This window comes from Thamnophis sirtalis, unplaced genomic scaffold (genome assembly GCF_051295495.1).
Source record: "Thamnophis sirtalis isolate CommonGarterSnake01/CBP01778 unplaced genomic scaffold, rThaSir2_p1.2 scaffold_1, whole genome shotgun sequence".
Lineage (NCBI taxonomy): Eukaryota > Metazoa > Chordata > Lepidosauria > Squamata > Natricidae > Thamnophis > Thamnophis sirtalis.
In genome coordinates, this window is record NW_028261381.1 from 141,903,212 (window position 1) to 141,921,528 (window position 18,317).

Sequence of the window (18,317 nt, forward strand, 5' to 3'; positions counted from 1 at the left end):
TTTGTATTGGACCATCTTACTCTAACTACCATTATTTATAAACCTTAGCTTATATTATATAATTTAAATTAGCTATTGTCATATATTGAAAAATACACGGTTTAGTCATGATATATTTACACAGTCTATGTTTTCTAAACCTATCTAACAAAACTTTTTTTTCATTTAAACCAGTGCTATATCTCAGCATATGTTTCAGTCTCTGTTTTTATCTGGGAGATCCAGATTCTGATAGGTGCCAAGAAATGGGATCTGGATTGTTTGATGTCATATTTTAAGCAGTTCAGAAATATAATGCTGATAGATTTGTAGTTTTGGCAAGAAGTGGGATCTTCAAAAAGTTGAATATATAATTGATTATTTCTTGTTTTAGGTGTGTGGCCAGAAGGTTCAGATGGCACAGATATAAATGCCCTTTGTCGCTCACATGAAATAAATTTATTATCAACTGGTGATGACTTTGGCAAAGTACATCTCTTTTCTTATCCATGTTCACAGTTTAGGGTAAGGCACTAGCTATATTAGAGACTATTTGCATAAGTTGTTCTGATTAAAGCGTTCATACTATTTGATTTGAATATTTTGAAGAAGGTATCTTTTGTATTCTGCCAACATCAATTTAATATTGTTTCAGTTAATATTTTAATAATTTGATATAATACGAAATTACATTTATAATTACATTTGTTTCTTTCATTGAATTTCATGCAGATTTAGATAATACTATATCTATAACAATTTATATCACAGTCATTCAGTAAATACATATATTGGTCTATATAGGTTTCCTCATTAGCATTTTAAAATGTTATCAAATGATATTAATTAATTTAGATAAAGCTGTTCACTAAAGAATTACAGAACAATTTATTTAATAAATTACAAAACAGAAAACATTAAAAGAGTTGCATGCCTGAAATAACTTAATTATTTGATATCTGTCTTCTCAAACAAACTAGGAAATGGGCTTACACCAAATAGCAATAGCACTTAGACTTAGATACTGGTTCATAGTGCTTTATACAGCACTCTCTAAGCAGTTTACAGAGTCAGCATATTAACCCCAACAATCTGGATCCACATTTTACTGATCTTGGAAGCATGGAAGGCTGAGTCAACCTTGAGCTGAACCTTGAACAAAGAAACTGAAATCCTAGCAGTGAGCAGAGTTAGCCTGCACTACTGCATTCTAGTCATTGTGCCACCATGGCCATCAATGTTATAACCATTCCTCCAATTTTAAATATAAAATTGGTTTTCTTCATTTTTTTATAGCTTTCAAAATATATCCTAAAATTCCTTAATGAATCTGATATGTTACATATGGTGTGCATTTTCATATTTTTAATGTAGTATTCACTTCTAGGAAATATATTACTCTATTAAAAAAGATAAATGTAATTCCTGTGGCCTTGCAACTATGTAAATTGGCTTATTAATTCTTAGTCTTATCAGTGAACAAGTGGCCATAGGTAAGAATACTGATTTGAAACATTAGAGACAAAATCAACGTTCCAACGGAAAGCTTGTTTAAATGTTTAAATTTAGATTTAAACATTTAATGCCCTGGCGTGCAGTAATGTTTTTTTTTTAAAGCAAATTGTTCTGGGACCAATGCAAATTATGTTACATAATCTGGTTGCCAATCAAAGGAGGAGTTCCCACATTAGAAGCAGTGAGAAGCAAATGCATTTGAAAACAATGCATTGGTCTGTCTATGGAGATTCTCAGTCATCCAGGTCATGATTATCTCAAAGGTGCTTTTTCAAGAGGCAACCAGACTTTCTGGTTTTTCTTTGAAGACGTTTCACTTCTCATCCAAGAAGCTTCTTCAGCTGATTGGATGGTGGGGAATGTCAGAGCTGATGAAGCTTCTTGGATGAGAAGTGAAATGTCTTCAGAAAGTCTGGTTACCTCTTGAAAAAGCAACTTTGGGAAAATCCATTTGTCTGTGTACTATGTCTTCCTTTTATGCTGGACTAATATCCTGGTAGAGAGTTGGTATGGTCTATTACCATACCATCGGTATGGTAAGAAGAAAGAGAGAGAATCTGAGCTCTAGCCCCCCGTTAGGCCCAAAGATAGTTGGGTGACCTTGGGCCAGTCTCTTTTTTCTGAACCATAGCAAGTAGGCACAAACCACTTTTGAAATCTTGCCAAGAGAACTGCAGGGCTTGTCTAAGCAGTTGCCAGGAGTCAACAGTGACTTGAAGGCACCAAAAAAAGAAAAATGGTGGCTGCAGCAGCCATAGCAAATCTCCAATGTGCATCTATCAAGGAAGTGTAGATTTTAGCCATAAACATAGTGATGTACTTTCCTGGCATGGCTGATTGAAGCAAAAATAATGCCAGACTATAAAAGTGGTTTGTTCCCTTTTTCTTGTGTGTTTATTTCCCAGTCTAACTTTCATCCCTGATGTTCCCTGGTAGTTGCCCATCGGGCCTGGTCTTGCTTAGCTTCCGAGCTGAGTCAAGGTCAGATAGGTGGTATCACCTGCTGAACAACATGGCATGATTTCTCTTAAATTGGCCTCTAATTATTAGCTATAACTGACAGGTTTTGTTGTTCCCTTTACCAGTTATGACTGTATTACTGAATGTGCCTTTTTATTAATGTCTTTCAGGCTCCAAGTCATGTGTATGGTGGGCATAGCAGTCATGTAACCAATGTAGATTTTCTATATGAAGATACTCATCTCATCTCTACAGGTGGAAAAGATACTAGCATTATGCAATGGCGAGTTATTTAGGAGAATCCTTGCATGAAGCTATATGTGCAAACAAGAACTGGCCTTGCATCAAAGTTCTGTACAAAATGTATATTGAAAATTTAACAGTATGGTTACTGTCTAGCCTAGCCACTGTGATTTTGAAATTCTTACAAACCTCAGGAAAGTTAAGTCCTTGGCTACTTACCATAATTATTTTGGTTATTCATTAAGCATCACTTCAAAAAACAATTATCATCTCTTTGTTGTATATTATATGAAGAAATTCAAGTTTAAAATGAAGTCATGGCTTGAATATTTATGCAATATAAATGAAAAAAATATATGAAATAGTCACCAAAAAGCTTATTCTACTATTACACATGGCTGCTTCGCTGTTTTATTGTTTATCAGCTTTGTACTGTCTAACTACATTGTCAGAATATCAATGATTGCATAAATGATGGTACATCTATTTCTAATAAACAGTGAAGAAAGCAGACAGAAATTTTAGACCAAGGTGAGATAAGTGAACAACCATTAAACACTGCTGTTCTGTGTTGTTCATTTCAGTGGAACCTTCATAGGTTTGCCTGTGAAATGAAATATAAGGTTCAAACAACATTTCTGGCCAATTTGCTACTAGAGTTATAAATCCTTTAAAAGAATAAATGTGAAGATTAGAATTTTCATTGATTTGCAACTAAAGAATTAAGTTCAGTAAGATTAACATTGTTGGATTGTGCTTTGATTTCATTGTCTCTGAAATTATACATAATTATACTTGTATTACATTATACTACTGTATCTATGCTGCAGAAATCCAGATAAACACCAGATGGCAGCAAGGAGCTGAAATATTTTTTCTGCCATCTAGCTGAATGGAAGGGAATGTAAGAACAACGGTCTTATGTAGATTTTTACAGCACAGATGTGGTAACCCTAAATGTGGACTACCACAGGTTTAACTTGAATATGGGAGCAGGAATTACAGCTCCAACTTAAATTGAAGGATTAAAAATTAATGAACATTTCTTACAAATAATGACCTGTCTGATCCCTTCTCAGATGTTTGGTTGATAGAGGAAATCATTCTGTATGTTGATCAGCATGAATGTTTATACGTGTATAAAACTGTTAGAAGTTCCTAAGAAATAGTGAGTCATTCAAAGCTTTACTTGTCTTTTGCTTATGGATATTGTATATTTGTATTTTAAGACTCAGTAGATCATGTATAAAGAGATCTTTTTAAGCTTACTATAAACCAGCAGAGGAAATGGGAAAATAAACATGTGAACCATTAAGAAAAAAAATCTGGTTCCCTGGGACAAATATGTTTGCTATGTTTTTAGAGGTGTCTGTGAAGCAGTATTCAGTTGAAGAGGTCTGTATCCCATTGCAGAGGACCTCTGACGTCAAATCATATAATGCAACCACTTGACAAAATAAAGTTTGGGAATGCCCTGTATAATAATGAACAATTTCACCCTTTTTTGCTCTTGAGTTTTTCATGGATTGGTACTTATAGTACAAGAAGATACTGCATTTTGCAATGAAGTAAAACTAGTAATAGTGTAAAATAGCTCATATGCCCGTAACATGTTTTGTTTAACCCAGGGGTGTCAAACTCACGAATTGTGACCTCCCCTTCGCTAAAATGCGGGTAGGCGTGGCCAGCACGTGATGCGACTAGCCCATGGCCCATGAGTTTGACACTCCTGGTTTAACCAATTGAAAATTACTGTTTGTATTGGGGAATCTATCTAAATATTTGAAATGAACCAAATTATAAGCAGGCTCTACAAGGCTAAATAATAAAGGGCTTTTTTCCTCAAGTGGAAAGGGAACATTAAGCTCCAGTTTTTAGAGGTTGAAGTTTTAATAAATTGATAGCCTTCTATATTACGTTTCCAACATGCTACATTGGAATTGCAGGACACCTATAATCATCAATATACTGCTTTGATTAAAATTATACCTTGCAATATGAGCTGAATTTGACAATGAAACTTTTAATATATTATACAAGAATATAACTTTCCAAAGCATTTTGAATCTGCATGAACTTTGCCTTTGTATTTGTAATTATTATATTTTATTCAGAGAATATGAAATCAGACCATTAGTGCTGGATTCCTATAAACAAAATTCATAGAATTTATTGTTGCATCATGTGTCTAAGCACTTGAAATAAATTGCAGTGAATACTACAATAACAGAAAATTTATATAAAAACATCTAAACTCAGTAAAACTTTTAACAAAATCAGTGCTAGATAAAATAACAATACTTTAGAAATCAAAACTAGAGAAAAATCAGAACAATTCTAAAATTAGGAAAATATACTGAAAAATATGAAGTTAAAATAACTGCCGTAAAACATTTTTTCATATACTCTCTTTCAAATAGTTTTTAATAAACATTTTTCAATGGATATTAAAATTATAACAATGCATTTACTCAGATTAGCAGGATGTGAGCCCTGGTTATCACCTCTGAGTAATTTCTGTTCTACCCCTGAAAGCTCCCATATCTGGTTCCATCAAATTGATTCAGGATTGTAGGAGGGTCTTACTCTTTGTAGGTGTACATTATAAATGACTATAGTGTTTTTGTTTTGTTTTGTTTTGTTTTAATCTAATACTATAAAAACAAAAGTCTTGTCAGGATGTTTTTTACTTAGGATTGCAAAAGATCAAGCTCACGATTTGTTAAATTCTACTATCAGTGTAATAGTGGCTCAATCCATAGAATCAATATGGTCCACCATACTGTTTTTCACAGTGGCCACTCATTTTCCTGTGGGTGCTCTCAAGAAAGAACAGAGGCCTTCCAACTCTGTTCCTTTGCAACTGGTATTCCTTTGTAATTAGTAGAAGAGACCGCTAATATTTAATAGATTTCTCCTCCATGGATGTATCAAACCATCTAAGTGAGTGGCCATTACCATGCCATGTGATGAATTTGACACCTTAATTATATGTCGTGTGAAGAAATACTTTGTTCTTCTTGTCTTCTAAAGAGCCTTTATTGGATGGCCTTTTTGGGGAGGAGAAAAAAGCTGTGTACTTTCACCATGCCATGGAAAATAATTGTACATATCAGTGTTACTTTTTTTTGCCCTTTTTCAAACTATTCTATTCCTTTTGAAATGTAGTGATCAGATGTAGCTGTATCATAGATTGGTATGAGAATACTACAATATGGCAGTTCCTTCTTCTATCTCTATCCTCAAGACAATGACCTTAGAAGCTGAGACCTTACCAGTATTTACATAAAGGGCAGAGTTTGCCTCAATGTGCATCACTTAGTTTCCAGAGATCTTCTGGACCCCTTCGGAGTTGCCTTTGATTTTCCAATCAAACCAATCCAGAAAATGGAATCAAATAAGGAGGATGGAATCAGTATTAAAAATTGCTACAAGAGCCTTTTTCCTGGCCAGCTGTTGATTTTAGGCATGCTGCAAAAATATCAGGGACAGTTTGGTCTGTTTATTAAGTATTGTACCTTTAAAATATGTAGTGCCTTTAAAACTGCTCAATTTATAGTGACCTAAGAGCACCAAAGTAGCTTTGGCATGAGAATGACACTGGGCATGCACATGGTTTGAGAGATAGAAATCCACATGTCACTACATTGTGTTTGATTTTCATACTCACAAAAATGGCATATTTCACAAATCTTTGACACCCTTCCTCCAGACATTCTTTTGCACCCCTCTGAATTCTGCATTTCATGTTTTTTTTTCCTTAATTGAGTAAAATATTTTTGAAGTCTTCTGAGCTACAGACTGTCATCTTTTATGATCTCTGGAATTATGTTATAGACTGTGTAGGCATGTTCTTGTGGCACTTTAAAGGCTTGGGCCAGATGTCACCTGATTCCACATTTCTTCTTTGATCCTATGTAGCAGCTACTTAGAAGAGACTCTTCCATTCAGCAAATGGAAACACTTTCTTCACTAACACCAACTGCTACCACATCTTAAAAGAGTCATTTCCCCTGACATACAAGAATAAACCCGTTAAACTGAAAGAATACTTTGTTCTCCTTTTCTGCCAAAAGCATCAGTGAATTGTATACATTATATATACACACATAGTACACACACTTACCAATTCAGGACATTTTAACTCAACCAGATAACAACCATTGGAAATACAAATTGCTGCATTTTAATGCTTGAAGTTTGTAATTACATCTCAGCACGTAGGGTCCACTACTGCTATTAAAATGTTTGGGATCTATTTTGTTCAATGCTCAGGGCAAAGAAATAACCTTTACTGACTGGAACTACTGATTTTGAAGCGACTTCAGCTCCAATGGCTTCCCAGCTATAGTGTTTGGTTTTGAGGTAAATCACATACCAACTGGTAAAGCACAAGACAGGCAGACTGGAGAAAGCTACACAGTATACACACAGCATCACATTTTGTATCGGTTTTAAGCAGTGGTGAAAGTCAAAAATTTTCACTACCGGCTCTGTGGGTGTGGCTTGGTGGGCGTGGCAGGGGAAGAATACTGCGAAATCTCCATTCCCTCCCCACGGGGGCCAATCAGAGGTGGTATTTTCCGATTCTCTGAACTCAAAAGATTCTCCAGAACCTGCTGAATTTCAATCCTTGGTTTAAGGAATAAAACAACGGTAAGAGCCCACGAAAGTTTCCGCAGACATAAAATACACTGAACAGGGTACCCTACGATTCTACATTAATTGCACCGAAAATACCAGCGGCGGAGCGGCGACTCCTTTTTAAAAGAAGCAACCGGCACAGTCCTACAAAGCGAAGCGGAAAGGCGCCCGCACCTTGCTCGTAGCGACAGGCGCGTGCGCGCTTGCCGGTGTTTGTGTGTGTTGCAGAAACGTTCCGCGTGCGTTCTCCCCTTTGCGCGTGCCTGGATGGACTTGCCTGGTCCGCGGTGCTCGTGAGAGCTGCAGCAGCGGCAGACAGGCTGGCGGAAGTGTCTCTCGGCAGCAGTGGGCAGCAGAGCCCCGCGGGCTTTGTGCGCCGCCTCCTCCTCCCTCTCCTCCTCCCTCGCCAGCGATTTGTCCCACGCCCACTCTTGCCTCGCCACATCCCGGGAAAACGGCGGGGGGAGATGGCCGGGGCCCTGGACCAGCTGCCAGGCACCGAGGAGCGGCTCCCCAGCTAGCGCCCTTGGCCGGTGGTGGGGAGGTAAGAAGATGTCACTGCCTGCGGGCCGGAGGAGCCGAGCGAGGCGGCAGAATTGAAGAGCAGATGCAAGAGCGAAGTCGGCAGCGCTCGGCGGGCTTTTCTTCCTCCTCTCGGGCGCTCCTCCATTGAGCATCTGACAGCCAGAGTAGCAGCTGCTGCCGCCGCTTTTTTTTTTTTTTTTTTTTTTGCTGCAGGAGCGTCGCCGAATCCCGGGCCGGGGCGGGGAAACTTCCCGCTGTGCGGTGAGGGGAAAGGCGGCTGGCTAGAAACGGCTGCGCAAAGCTCAGCTGCGGGGAAAATGAGGTGAGTCGGCCGAGCCTGAGGCGCGGGTGCTCGAGCTCTCTTTCTTCTTCTCCCCCTCCTCTTCCTCGGGGAAGGGCGGGCTGGCGCTTTCACCTGGCAGCGGGCAGGTGCAAGTAATGCCGGTTTCTGTCCTTCAGAGGAGTATGCGCGGAGCGGTGTAAGAGCGGGATTCTTGGGTCTGCCTCTAGCAAGGACACGTGTGCATTGCAGTCTCCTCTTCGCCTCTGGCCTAGAATTTCCAGAGAGCTTCAGTCTAGGCGGAATTGAGCCTTCTGTATCCGCTTCCATGGAGAACATGAATAGAACTGCCAACTCTCTCTCTTTTTAATTAGCCATTGCTCCTGTGCCCTTTAATAGCGGGCGGGATCCGCAGCTGTGAGAGACAAAAAGAATCCTTTGTGGCATCCCCGTGGCCAGCAGGGTATGGTGGGGGTGACACCTGCATCTTGTGAGTTGTCTTCTCTAGTTCATTAAAGTCTCCGTAGGGTAAATCTAAAGGCCCTACCAAGTGATGCCTTTTGCAGGTGTGACAGGTTCACACAGCTCTCTAGAATTTGTCGAGCATTTGGGGATGGCCAAGCTTCTTTCTCTGTGGTATGGGGCAAACCTTTACTTAGATTTCTTGGTGATTTCTGCAGAGCTGTTGAAAAAGTGGTGGGGTTTTTTTCCTGGTCTGTTGCCACCTTGAAAACTTACATTTGTTGTGAGTTGCATCTGATCACATATATGTTCATGTTCTCAAAACTAAAGTCCTTCATGCGCTTAGCGCAAAACCCAATCCTTTGGAAGATGGGTATTGTTCAGAGTTGGGGAAACAGTGTATTTCCCCTTCAGGTAGTTCAGCTTTACTGTGAGTGCACATAGTGGAAATACATTGGCCTCAAAGAATAGCAACAAAATCATGGCAGCTGGCATTAAAGAGGAATGACTTCCAAGTGGGCGTCAGGCTTGGAGCCTGTCCTAGAAATGTAAACCATGTCATTTTGTGTAGTTTCTTCCCTTCGGTGAAGGAAAGATTATTGGGTCCTTCAGACTTTCACCAAATGAGAAGATGGATGCAATGCTTGTGAGTGGTTTAGCATAGTCTATCATGAAGCTAGTATGGCAGTTTGCCTGAGTTTATACTAACAATAATTTAGTATTTTTTTAAAATTTAACTTGTTGAACAAACTATAATTAGTTGTTCGCATGCCGTGTTGTAATCAGGAAGATCATATGTCCTGTTTAGCCCAAAATAAAATAACCACATAGCATGCTTTTAGATAAACAAATCAGTGCTAACTATCGAATGTTTTGTTTTCTTGAGCATCTAACTAGCTGTGCATGGAGACAACAATTTGGTTGATGGTTCTGTGAGGTGGTCCATGGGGAAGCAGGATTGTAAATATTAGGTTTCTTTATCAACCCCAGTTTGGAACAGCCCAAATAATAGTTGACCAGCATTGGTGAGGATGGAATTGCATAAGGATAATAAAAGATTAGATCTCTATTTGAATTTCTTAGCACATCTGTCTCCCACTTCTTCCACCTAATGTTTTGATTGCTTTCAAAAAACAAATTCCATGTTCTTCTTCCAGGGTGGCGGAGGTACATCACAAACAGCAGAAAAGAGTGGGCTTTTGTAATCCCCACCAAGCTGCTGTTTTGAACTAATTGCACTAATTGGCCTATAGCAGGTCTGGGCTATAGGAAGCTGTTCCCATCCCATCCTCTACAGACTTGAAGAGATTGCAGGTGAAAGTGGAGGGCACGTTCTGAGAGATGGCTAAACTTACTATTTAGTCATGCGTCAAACCTATCATTAGGTGGATCAATGTTGTGATTGATATATGGTTTCCTTCCAGCTGATAATATTAAGAAATGGGAAGGAGAAAGCAGCCTTCCTTAAATGGGAAATGAGAACATTGTCTTCTGACTATAAGCCAGAACAGAGGCAGTTAGAATTAACAGTGGGAAAGGCTTTAAAGTTTAGGTTTCTGATGATTCTCAGATGGGAGCAAAGCATTAAACTGAGTTGTGGGAAAGAGCTCTTTGTGTATGTAATTAATAAAGAGACCTCTCTGTTCTTTATGCATGTGATTTTAGTATTGCTCAGCATACGTAAATTGTTTTATCAATCGGCTGTTACATAGGGAGCGGGAGAGAAGGGAACAATGAAAATAGGCTTTTATACTCCAAATAACCATTACTGAATGGTTCATATGGTTCAGAATATATGCATGGCAACAGAGGCAGGGAAAATGTACTGCTTCTTTCTGTTGCCATGAATGTGGGTGTGCCTTTCCTTCATCACTGTTGCCATGCATTAACTGACAGTGCTAAGACTCCTTCCTTTATCTCTTGGAAGGTAATTCATTGAAGTCGTGTATCTGTTTCTCTGCAGACTGTAGTGTAAATCCTGAATTTTCCTTCGTATTTGAGAATAGATATGTAGTTTACGCTTTATATACTATATATATCTTGCAGGACCAATTTAGGTAGATATTGTTAGGTACCAAAGCAAAAGGTATAGGTTCTAGAATTGAACTAAATGATGATCCCTCAAATGCTGCTAATCTTCTGATCATCTCATTATTTTTCCAATGCTGCTTTCTGGAAATATAAACAGTTACTAGGGCAATCTGTATACAACCTCCTGATGTACTGAATATCTTCTTGAACTATGGGGCAGATTGGGTGCAGTGGGAAAAAAAACCACGTCAACAGGCAGCATTGATATACTGAGCTACCTACAGTATGTTCTCTTCTATTGGAAGCAATGATACCGCATAGGAAGAGATGGGACTATTAAGAAAAGATGTGCCACTGTGGATTTCTGGTCCAGAGTCTATATTGAGGTCTGTAATTAAGGTCTTATATATAATGATGGTGGTCTTTATTTGCTTATACATGTGCTTGTTTATGGATTTATGTTATTGTTATTTTTCTTGCCAATGGCCCTACAGTCTCTGCCTTTTTTTCTTAGCAGACAGAGAATAAATGGCACAAAAATCCTGTTTGTTATTGTTGTTGTTTTGAGAGTTTGCCACTTGTATAAACGGGTGAACCCAACATTCTCTCCCCCCCCCCCGCATTATCTAAGCATGTACCTTTAGGAAAAACTCTGGAATGGGGTTATTTTTGAAGCTTTGGGTTTAAAATGCAAACTCCATGCAACTGGTATAATTGCCACTGTTTGTGGCACTTCAAAATTTATATGGAAGCCTCTTGGGTCAAGATAAAAATGAAATGGCAGGAGAAGGTTTTTGCCTCTGTTGAATTTGTACCCCTTTAGTTGATTCCCAAGACATAATTACGACTATGATGGGAGCACATTCTAAAATGTCAGAATGTTCTGCAGCTGCTTGCTAGTCACAGGTTATTTATTAGACAGGAACTGGACATTCCAGGAATAAAGGACACTGAAGTATCATTGTGTCTCAGTCCTTCAATTGGATGAATAGATATCATGTGAGTAGATGGTATGTTTTGGCATGATTGCCCATCATTACTTACATTGGTATGACAGAGTATGCCAGAGTTTATTAAAAGCTGCAGGCAACCCAGAAAATAGTGTACTGATATGGAACTCCATAGACTACATATGTATGTGTAATATGTAAGTCTTGTCTTTTGCTACCTCTGACAGTACATGAGCTAATTAGGCTGCCTCTCAAAGGTTTCATTTTACCCATGTCTTCTAGGGGTGATGGTCAGCAGAATGCTTAAAAAGTCATTTGGTAGGGAAAGGAAAATATTTATTATTTTCATGAGCATCCACTGAAGGTTGGCTTACTTAGTGCATAGGAGTCAAACCTTGTTTTATCTGATCACAAAATAGCTGACCTCTTATATTCGTGCATGTGAAGGCTTTCTCTTCTTTTTATAGACTCTAAAGCTGGCTCTGTAATGTTGACAGAGGGTTCACAATCTTGGCAAGCCTTGATAGCCAGGCATTGTCTGTAGTTGCCACCAACTGTTTTCCTCTCCTAGATCTCCTGGCATACACAGAGAAGGCAGTGTTTTAACTTCATCCTTACTGAGAATGATACACTGTGTGAAGGCAAAAACCAAACTGTTTTTTTTTTAAACATACAGTAAAAGATGATGGACCTGGACTGAGTTCCTACAATGCTAAGCCATGATATATTAACAGAATAACAGAGTTGGAAGGGACCTTGGAGGTTTTTGGGTCTAACCTTCTGCTCAAGCTGGAAATCCTATACCATTTCAGCAAAGAGTTGTCCAATCTCTTCTTAAAAATATCCAGTGTTGGAGAACCCATAATTTCTGGAGGCAAGTCTTTCCGCTGATTAATTATTCTATCAGGATTTTCTCCTTAGTTCTAAGTTGGTTCTCTCCTTGATTATTTTCCATCCATTGCTTTTTGTCCTGCCTTCATGAGCTTTGGAGAATAGGTTGACACCTTCTTCTTTGTGACAGACTCTTAGATATTGGAACACTGCTATCTAACACTGCTAGTCCTTCTTTTCATTAAACTAAACATAACCAATTTCTGCAACCATTCTTCATATGTTTTAGCCCCCAGTCTCCTAATCTTTGTTGCTCTTCTCTGCACTCTTTCTAGAGCCTCAACATCTTTTTTATATCATGGCACCCACAACTGAATGCACTATTGTGTGATTTTTACCAAAACTTTATAAAGCGCTACTAACACTTCACTTGATCTTGATTCTACCCTCTGTAAATCCAGCCTAAGACTGTGATGGCTTTTTTGGAAGCTGCAGCACACTGCTGGCTTATATTTAAGTAATTGTCCACTAGGAGTCCAAGATCCCTCTCGCAGTTACTCCTATTGAGCCAGGTACCTCCTATTCTATACCTGTGCATTTGGTTTTTCTTGCCAAAATGTAGAACTTTACTTTTCTCATTCATTGAACTAAACATATTAAACTATAGTTTATTGAACAAACTACAGTGGTTAGGATTGCACATATACTGTGCCAAAAACCAAATAAAACAGATTATAACTTAGGATGCTAGATGTACCAAATCTTCACATTTTGATTGTGAGATCTTATTTCAAGGCTCCAAAGACAGAGATCTCTACTTGGATTTTGTATACTATTGTGGATATCTGTTTACAACTTACTACCAAATTAGTGAGTATGCAATTGCAATTTTAGTCTCTAAAGAGAGTTCTGGGTGTGGGACTGCAATAGCAGAGTTGGAGATATGTTTGAAGAGGAAGGTAAAATATAGCAGAATGACATTAAGATAAAAAACCCTATATAGTTTCTTTACAAAGGGAATATTATTATATATTCCTTTCAGCACAGCAGAGGGCAAACATTAAAGTGCTCCAATGAAAGAGCTCTATGGTCTATTGCCAGGTAATATTATATAGGCAATTTGCTGGTAAGAAAGGTTTCCTGTTTATATTCCAACAAAGTATGATTCAGCATGATCTTTGAATTGATTTGCTGTAAGTTGCATTAGAAATCAATTGTAGATTATTATAATTTCACGATATAAATATTTGTAAACCTGGGTGCTTGGTGCTCAACTCTTATACTTCTGATTAATGAACAAAATGCCTTGTCTGTCTACTTGCCATCCAAGTCTACCATCATTAAAAATTACATTCTTTAAAAAACCCATAGCCTGTTGGACCACAAGAGGAAAACCTTAATGAAATATCATCATTAGGCCAATACATTTCCAAAATAATAAATGTGGGTTTTTTTTTTAATTTTCAAGGTCTTACTCTAGGGAGAAATGTTGGAAACTCAAAAGCTTGTCCATCACCCTTGTAAATCTTGAGTTGACTATTAAAATGATAACATATGAGACAAGCTAGAATATTTTTGCATCTTGTTTGTGAATGCTAAGCATTTTGTAGTGATGGGGGAGATGGATTGCTTCAATATGCCTTTATTTAAAGTGTTGGTATGTCATCCGCTCCCTTAATGGTTTGGGTGGCTTAAAAAAGATAAAACATAAGTGAAAACTTGAAAAATAACCCTGAATAATAAACATTATATAGTAACTTTAAAAAACAGGAGAATGTGCAAACAATGCAAAAAGAATAAACAGCGTGTATAAAGAAGAGCAAAGATCATCCGCAACAGTGGCAAACAAGCAAAATACTTGAGGTAACGGAGGTGCCAAAAAGCCCTGGGAAGAAACATCTTGGCATGGATTTAGCTCCCTGCTGTGTAAACAGACAGTTCACTTAATATTTGGCAACATGTTTCTGAGTACATATTCAGATAACAAAAGCAGTGCAACTACACTATGTGAATTAATACTCAGTAGACTTAAACTGTGGCAAACTGCAATGAAAAAAAGCTACCAGGTATTGATTCTTAATTGCACATTGTTTCCTGGTATTTGTCTTTAATTAAAATAAATATGTTCTTATTTTTTCCTTTCCTTTTACTAAACCTGTGCAGAGGCCACCCAATCAGTATTGGAGTTAAATCAAGAACTCCAAAGTTACTTAGTCAAAGCTGGATCATGTCAAAGGTAGTTCATTTTCACTTAAAAACTGAATTCATAGTGAAGTTTTTCATAGTATGTTTATTCATGTGGATTAAACATAAATGTTTGAAACATTTGTGCAGTATTAGAATGGGATATTCTGGAAAACCAGACCCTTCCTAGGGAGAAAGAGTTCCAGTTTTTATATAAATTGATTTTTGTGCTCTATACCTTTAAAACTGTTGGATTTAAAAGGAACCAAGCTTTTGGAACTGTACAATGTGTGTGTGTGTGTAGAAACAGAATGTGATAAAGTTTTGCCTTGGTGTTGGGAATACCCATTGCAAAAATTCAGATGGATAAGTTGAAGGCAAGGGATTTTAAAAGAAACAACATTACACTTTTCTGAGTACAGTACAGTAGAATTGAATGTCAAGACTTAAGATGAAAGTGTAAGGGATGAAACAAAAATCTTTTCCATAATTTAAATCAGTTATTAGGTTTTACAAACCAGCTTATAAAATAGTTTTTTTCAAAATAAGAGGCCAAACAATCATAGTCTAGTGCAAAAATTAAAATGCTGGCCTAGAAGCCAGAAACTATGACCTGCCTTATGCATGAAAGCTGGCTGGGTAACTTGGACCAATCATTTCTTTCAGCCCAATCTTTACTTTCCCTTTACTTTCTTAAAAAATATTTAGGACCCCAGAGAGCTTTGATTTGTGCATTAAATATTAATTTAAAATTATTTACTCCACTTTGCAGATGCCCTGAAATCTTCTCAGAGATCCCATTGGTCTCCAGACCACACTTTGAAAATGTTGTGGTCCACTAAGCAGCCAGCAGAGCTGGCAGCAGATTTGGACAGTGGGGAGGTTGGGGAGGAACATGGGCCAGTCCTGGAGTCTGGGGAAGGGATCTGTGTCAGAGGCAGAGAGGGGACCAGGGCTGTATGCCAATTTTCAGAGTCAGACATCAGTGAGGCAGACAAACAGCTGGAGCCTGTTCCCAGTGTGTGCATGCGCAGAGTTTCCAGATGAAGGGAACAGTTGAACAGGGGTCGACTTGGGAGTAAGGCCATAGGTGGATAATGAATGGCCCGTCCCAGAGGAAATAAAAGAGGAGCGAAAGGAGAGTGGAGTTTGCAGGAGATAATTAAGTTTGCTTAATTGGTTTGTGACTACGAGACTCCTTGCCAAGTTTTGCAGATATTTGCCTGGCAGCTCTCCAAACCAGATAAGGTCTGTGGCTGTAAATCCTTCCTTGAAAGACTTTGTTGGATGTGAATGAGCAGAATTCACAGAATTAATACAAGGAATTTTTGTCGGACAAGGAGTTTGCTTCATGCTCTTGGGAAGCTTAGATCAAAACCATTGATGTGATCTAATCACAAGTGACTTCTGGTTTGATAAAGTCACTCAGTAAATCCTGTACTCCTCTGATTTACTGTTTTATTTTAGACAAATGATGGTTGGTATGATTTTTTCTCCTCTTTACTGTAGCTCTTATGGCATGCAGTCCTTTGAAATATAGTATGTAGGAGATTGGGACCAGAATCTAATTGCAATTGGATTAGAGCAGGATCCAAAGCATTCTGAACAAGTCCCTTGCAACTTCAGGCTTCTGCTCTGCCTCCAGTTCTGGTTGGTGTTTGTGCTTGGCTGTAAGGCCAGACTTAACTTGAAGAGTCCCCTACATTGAAAGTATGTTGGTTCTAATGTAAAGCAGTGACCCCATCTATCTGAACATTTTTCGTTATTTAAATAACAAATTTAGGAGACATCAGCAGCTCTTAAGAATGTGAAAACGGAGGTAGGTTTAATTCTTTATCTCCCTTTCCCAGGCCTAATTATCATTTTTAATTTGATATTTGTATTACAAGATAGCTTCATTTCCCCCCCCCCCCTCCTTCTGTTCTATTATGTCTGATTCTCGGAGACTACCTAGACAAGTTCCTGCAGTTTTCTGGGCAAATTTTTCAGAAGGGGTTTGCTAAAATATAACAGAAAAAAGAAGCTAATTAGGACATCAGGTCAAGTCCCCTCTAAAACTAAAACATGTCTGCCTAGCCTTTGCTGAAACTTACCTAGGAAAGAGAAATTGACCACTTCTCCTGGTAATTTTTTCCACTACGAAACTATTCCTACTAATTGAATTTCTTTTTCTTTGGATTCAATAGGAATATCCCTTCCTTTATTTTGTATCTACTGCTTTAGATGGTAGAAATGGCTCGTGATCTTCTGTGTGATGTTAATATTTATTTCTTTATTTAAGATAGAAAGCTATGGTAAGCAAAACTGGCTAAACTTCATTCTCCATGATTATGCTGGAGAGTTTTTTATTGTTATATTCATAATATGCTTCTTAATTGAATTAACATAACTGATGCAAAGTCTGGTTTTGCCAGTATATGCATCTGAAGGCACAGAAGTTCCAATTTTCCAGGGCGCTGTTCTGGAGAGTCCAAGCAAGGGTTAAATACAGCCAATCTGCCCAGAACTGAATTGAAACTTTAAGCCACGCCTCTAGTGCTGACTATTTCCACTTTTTTTCAATTCAGCTAGCCCAGTGGACACGCTTTCGAGTTTCTCTTCAGTTCTACAGATTGCTTGGACTCTCCTAGAGTTAAAAGTAGGAAAAAAATTTCTTTAATTGTGTCCTTTACGAACAGGCTTGGTGACAGAAAAATTCCTTTGCTTTTAATTGGCTATTTGCTCATCTCTTGGTCCTCCTGGTGTCCTGGGCTCGCTCGGGCACCATAGGGCTACAGGCAGCTGTTGTCGGAGTGCCGACACCAGCGCTGTCGCAGCACCTCCGCTGCGGTAGGGATCCCCGCTGAAGGTTTTGTTGCCACCGATTCGGCTCGGTTCTTCAGGGCTCCTATCTAGTTCCAATGGCCATTTTGGGCTGCATGACTGGTGTGGCGACCATTTTGGGAAACTGGAAGTTCCGGTCACCATTTTGTTTAGCCAGTTTCGCTTTCTGAGCACATTGCTGCAGCTGCCTGGTCTCCTGACTCATTGCAGGTCGCTGCGTGGAGGCTCTTTGTCTGGTTTTCGCTGGCGATTTAACTCCTAGCCTTGTAAAACTATCAGCTTGGTGTGGCAAAGGATTGTGGCTTACATAGGTCGCCTTCCATTATCTGACCTGCAAGGTGCTGGGAGCTGTTAACGCTCGCACCGGAATCCTGCTTGGCTGAAACTGATCTTGGTGGCCTTCTGTGTCTCTCTTCTGAGCGCTTGGGTCCACAGTCTGCAACTGTGAAGATGGTGAGTGGAGGTAGTCCCTGCCTGTTTCAGTTTGACCCCAATGTTTCAGCCATGGCAGATCAGATCCCTGAGAATTCAGAGCAGTTTGGGCCCTCTTCCAGAGCATTCTCCAGGCAAGCTGGCAAGGCTGCCCGGGAGGCCATCAGGGACAGCAAACCCTATTCTAGGCCGGGACCCAAGCAGGGATCAGGCCTGGATAGGGATACCATCCATCACCAAAAGGCCTTAGAGAAGCACTTTTCCAAGGCTCAGCAGCAGGCCCAAACCTCCCAGTTGGTGTCTCCAGTGGACCCCTCCATGGGGGTTCAACCAGATCAGGGGCAGTCTATTTCTGATAGTGATGAGGAAGGTCAGGAGTTCTCTCCCACTGCTTCCCTTGCCAGGTACCTCATTGGCTGACCAGGCCAATCTCTTTGCCTGTCCTTCAGACCTGGAGG

At 39.1% G+C, this 18,317-nt stretch overlaps 2 protein-coding genes across 6 annotated transcripts in view; both read left to right on the top strand.

Moving 5' to 3' along the window:
• EML1 (EMAP like 1) overlaps positions 1–4,763 on the top strand; it is a 128,315-nt gene extending 123,552 nt beyond the window's left edge. For all 5 annotated transcript variants that reach the window (XM_087726292.1, XM_087726277.1, XM_087726281.1 and 2 more), the window contains 2 exons: positions 374–504; positions 2,625–4,763. In XM_087726292.1, the coding sequence (XP_087582418.1) occupies positions 374–504; positions 2,625–2,750 (257 nt within the window). In that variant the 3' untranslated portion in view covers positions 2,751–4,763. The remainder of the gene's footprint in view (positions 1–373; positions 505–2,624) is intronic.
• A 3,079-nt stretch (positions 4,764–7,842) lies between these two features.
• The window catches only part of EVL (Enah/Vasp-like), a 164,543-nt gene continuing 154,068 nt past the window's right edge, over positions 7,843–18,317 (top strand). Inside the window, exon 1 of the mRNA XM_087726316.1 lies at positions 7,843–8,188. Coding sequence (XP_087582442.1) covers positions 8,184–8,188 — 5 coding nt within the window. The 5' untranslated portion in view covers positions 7,843–8,183. The remainder of the gene's footprint in view (positions 8,189–18,317) is intronic.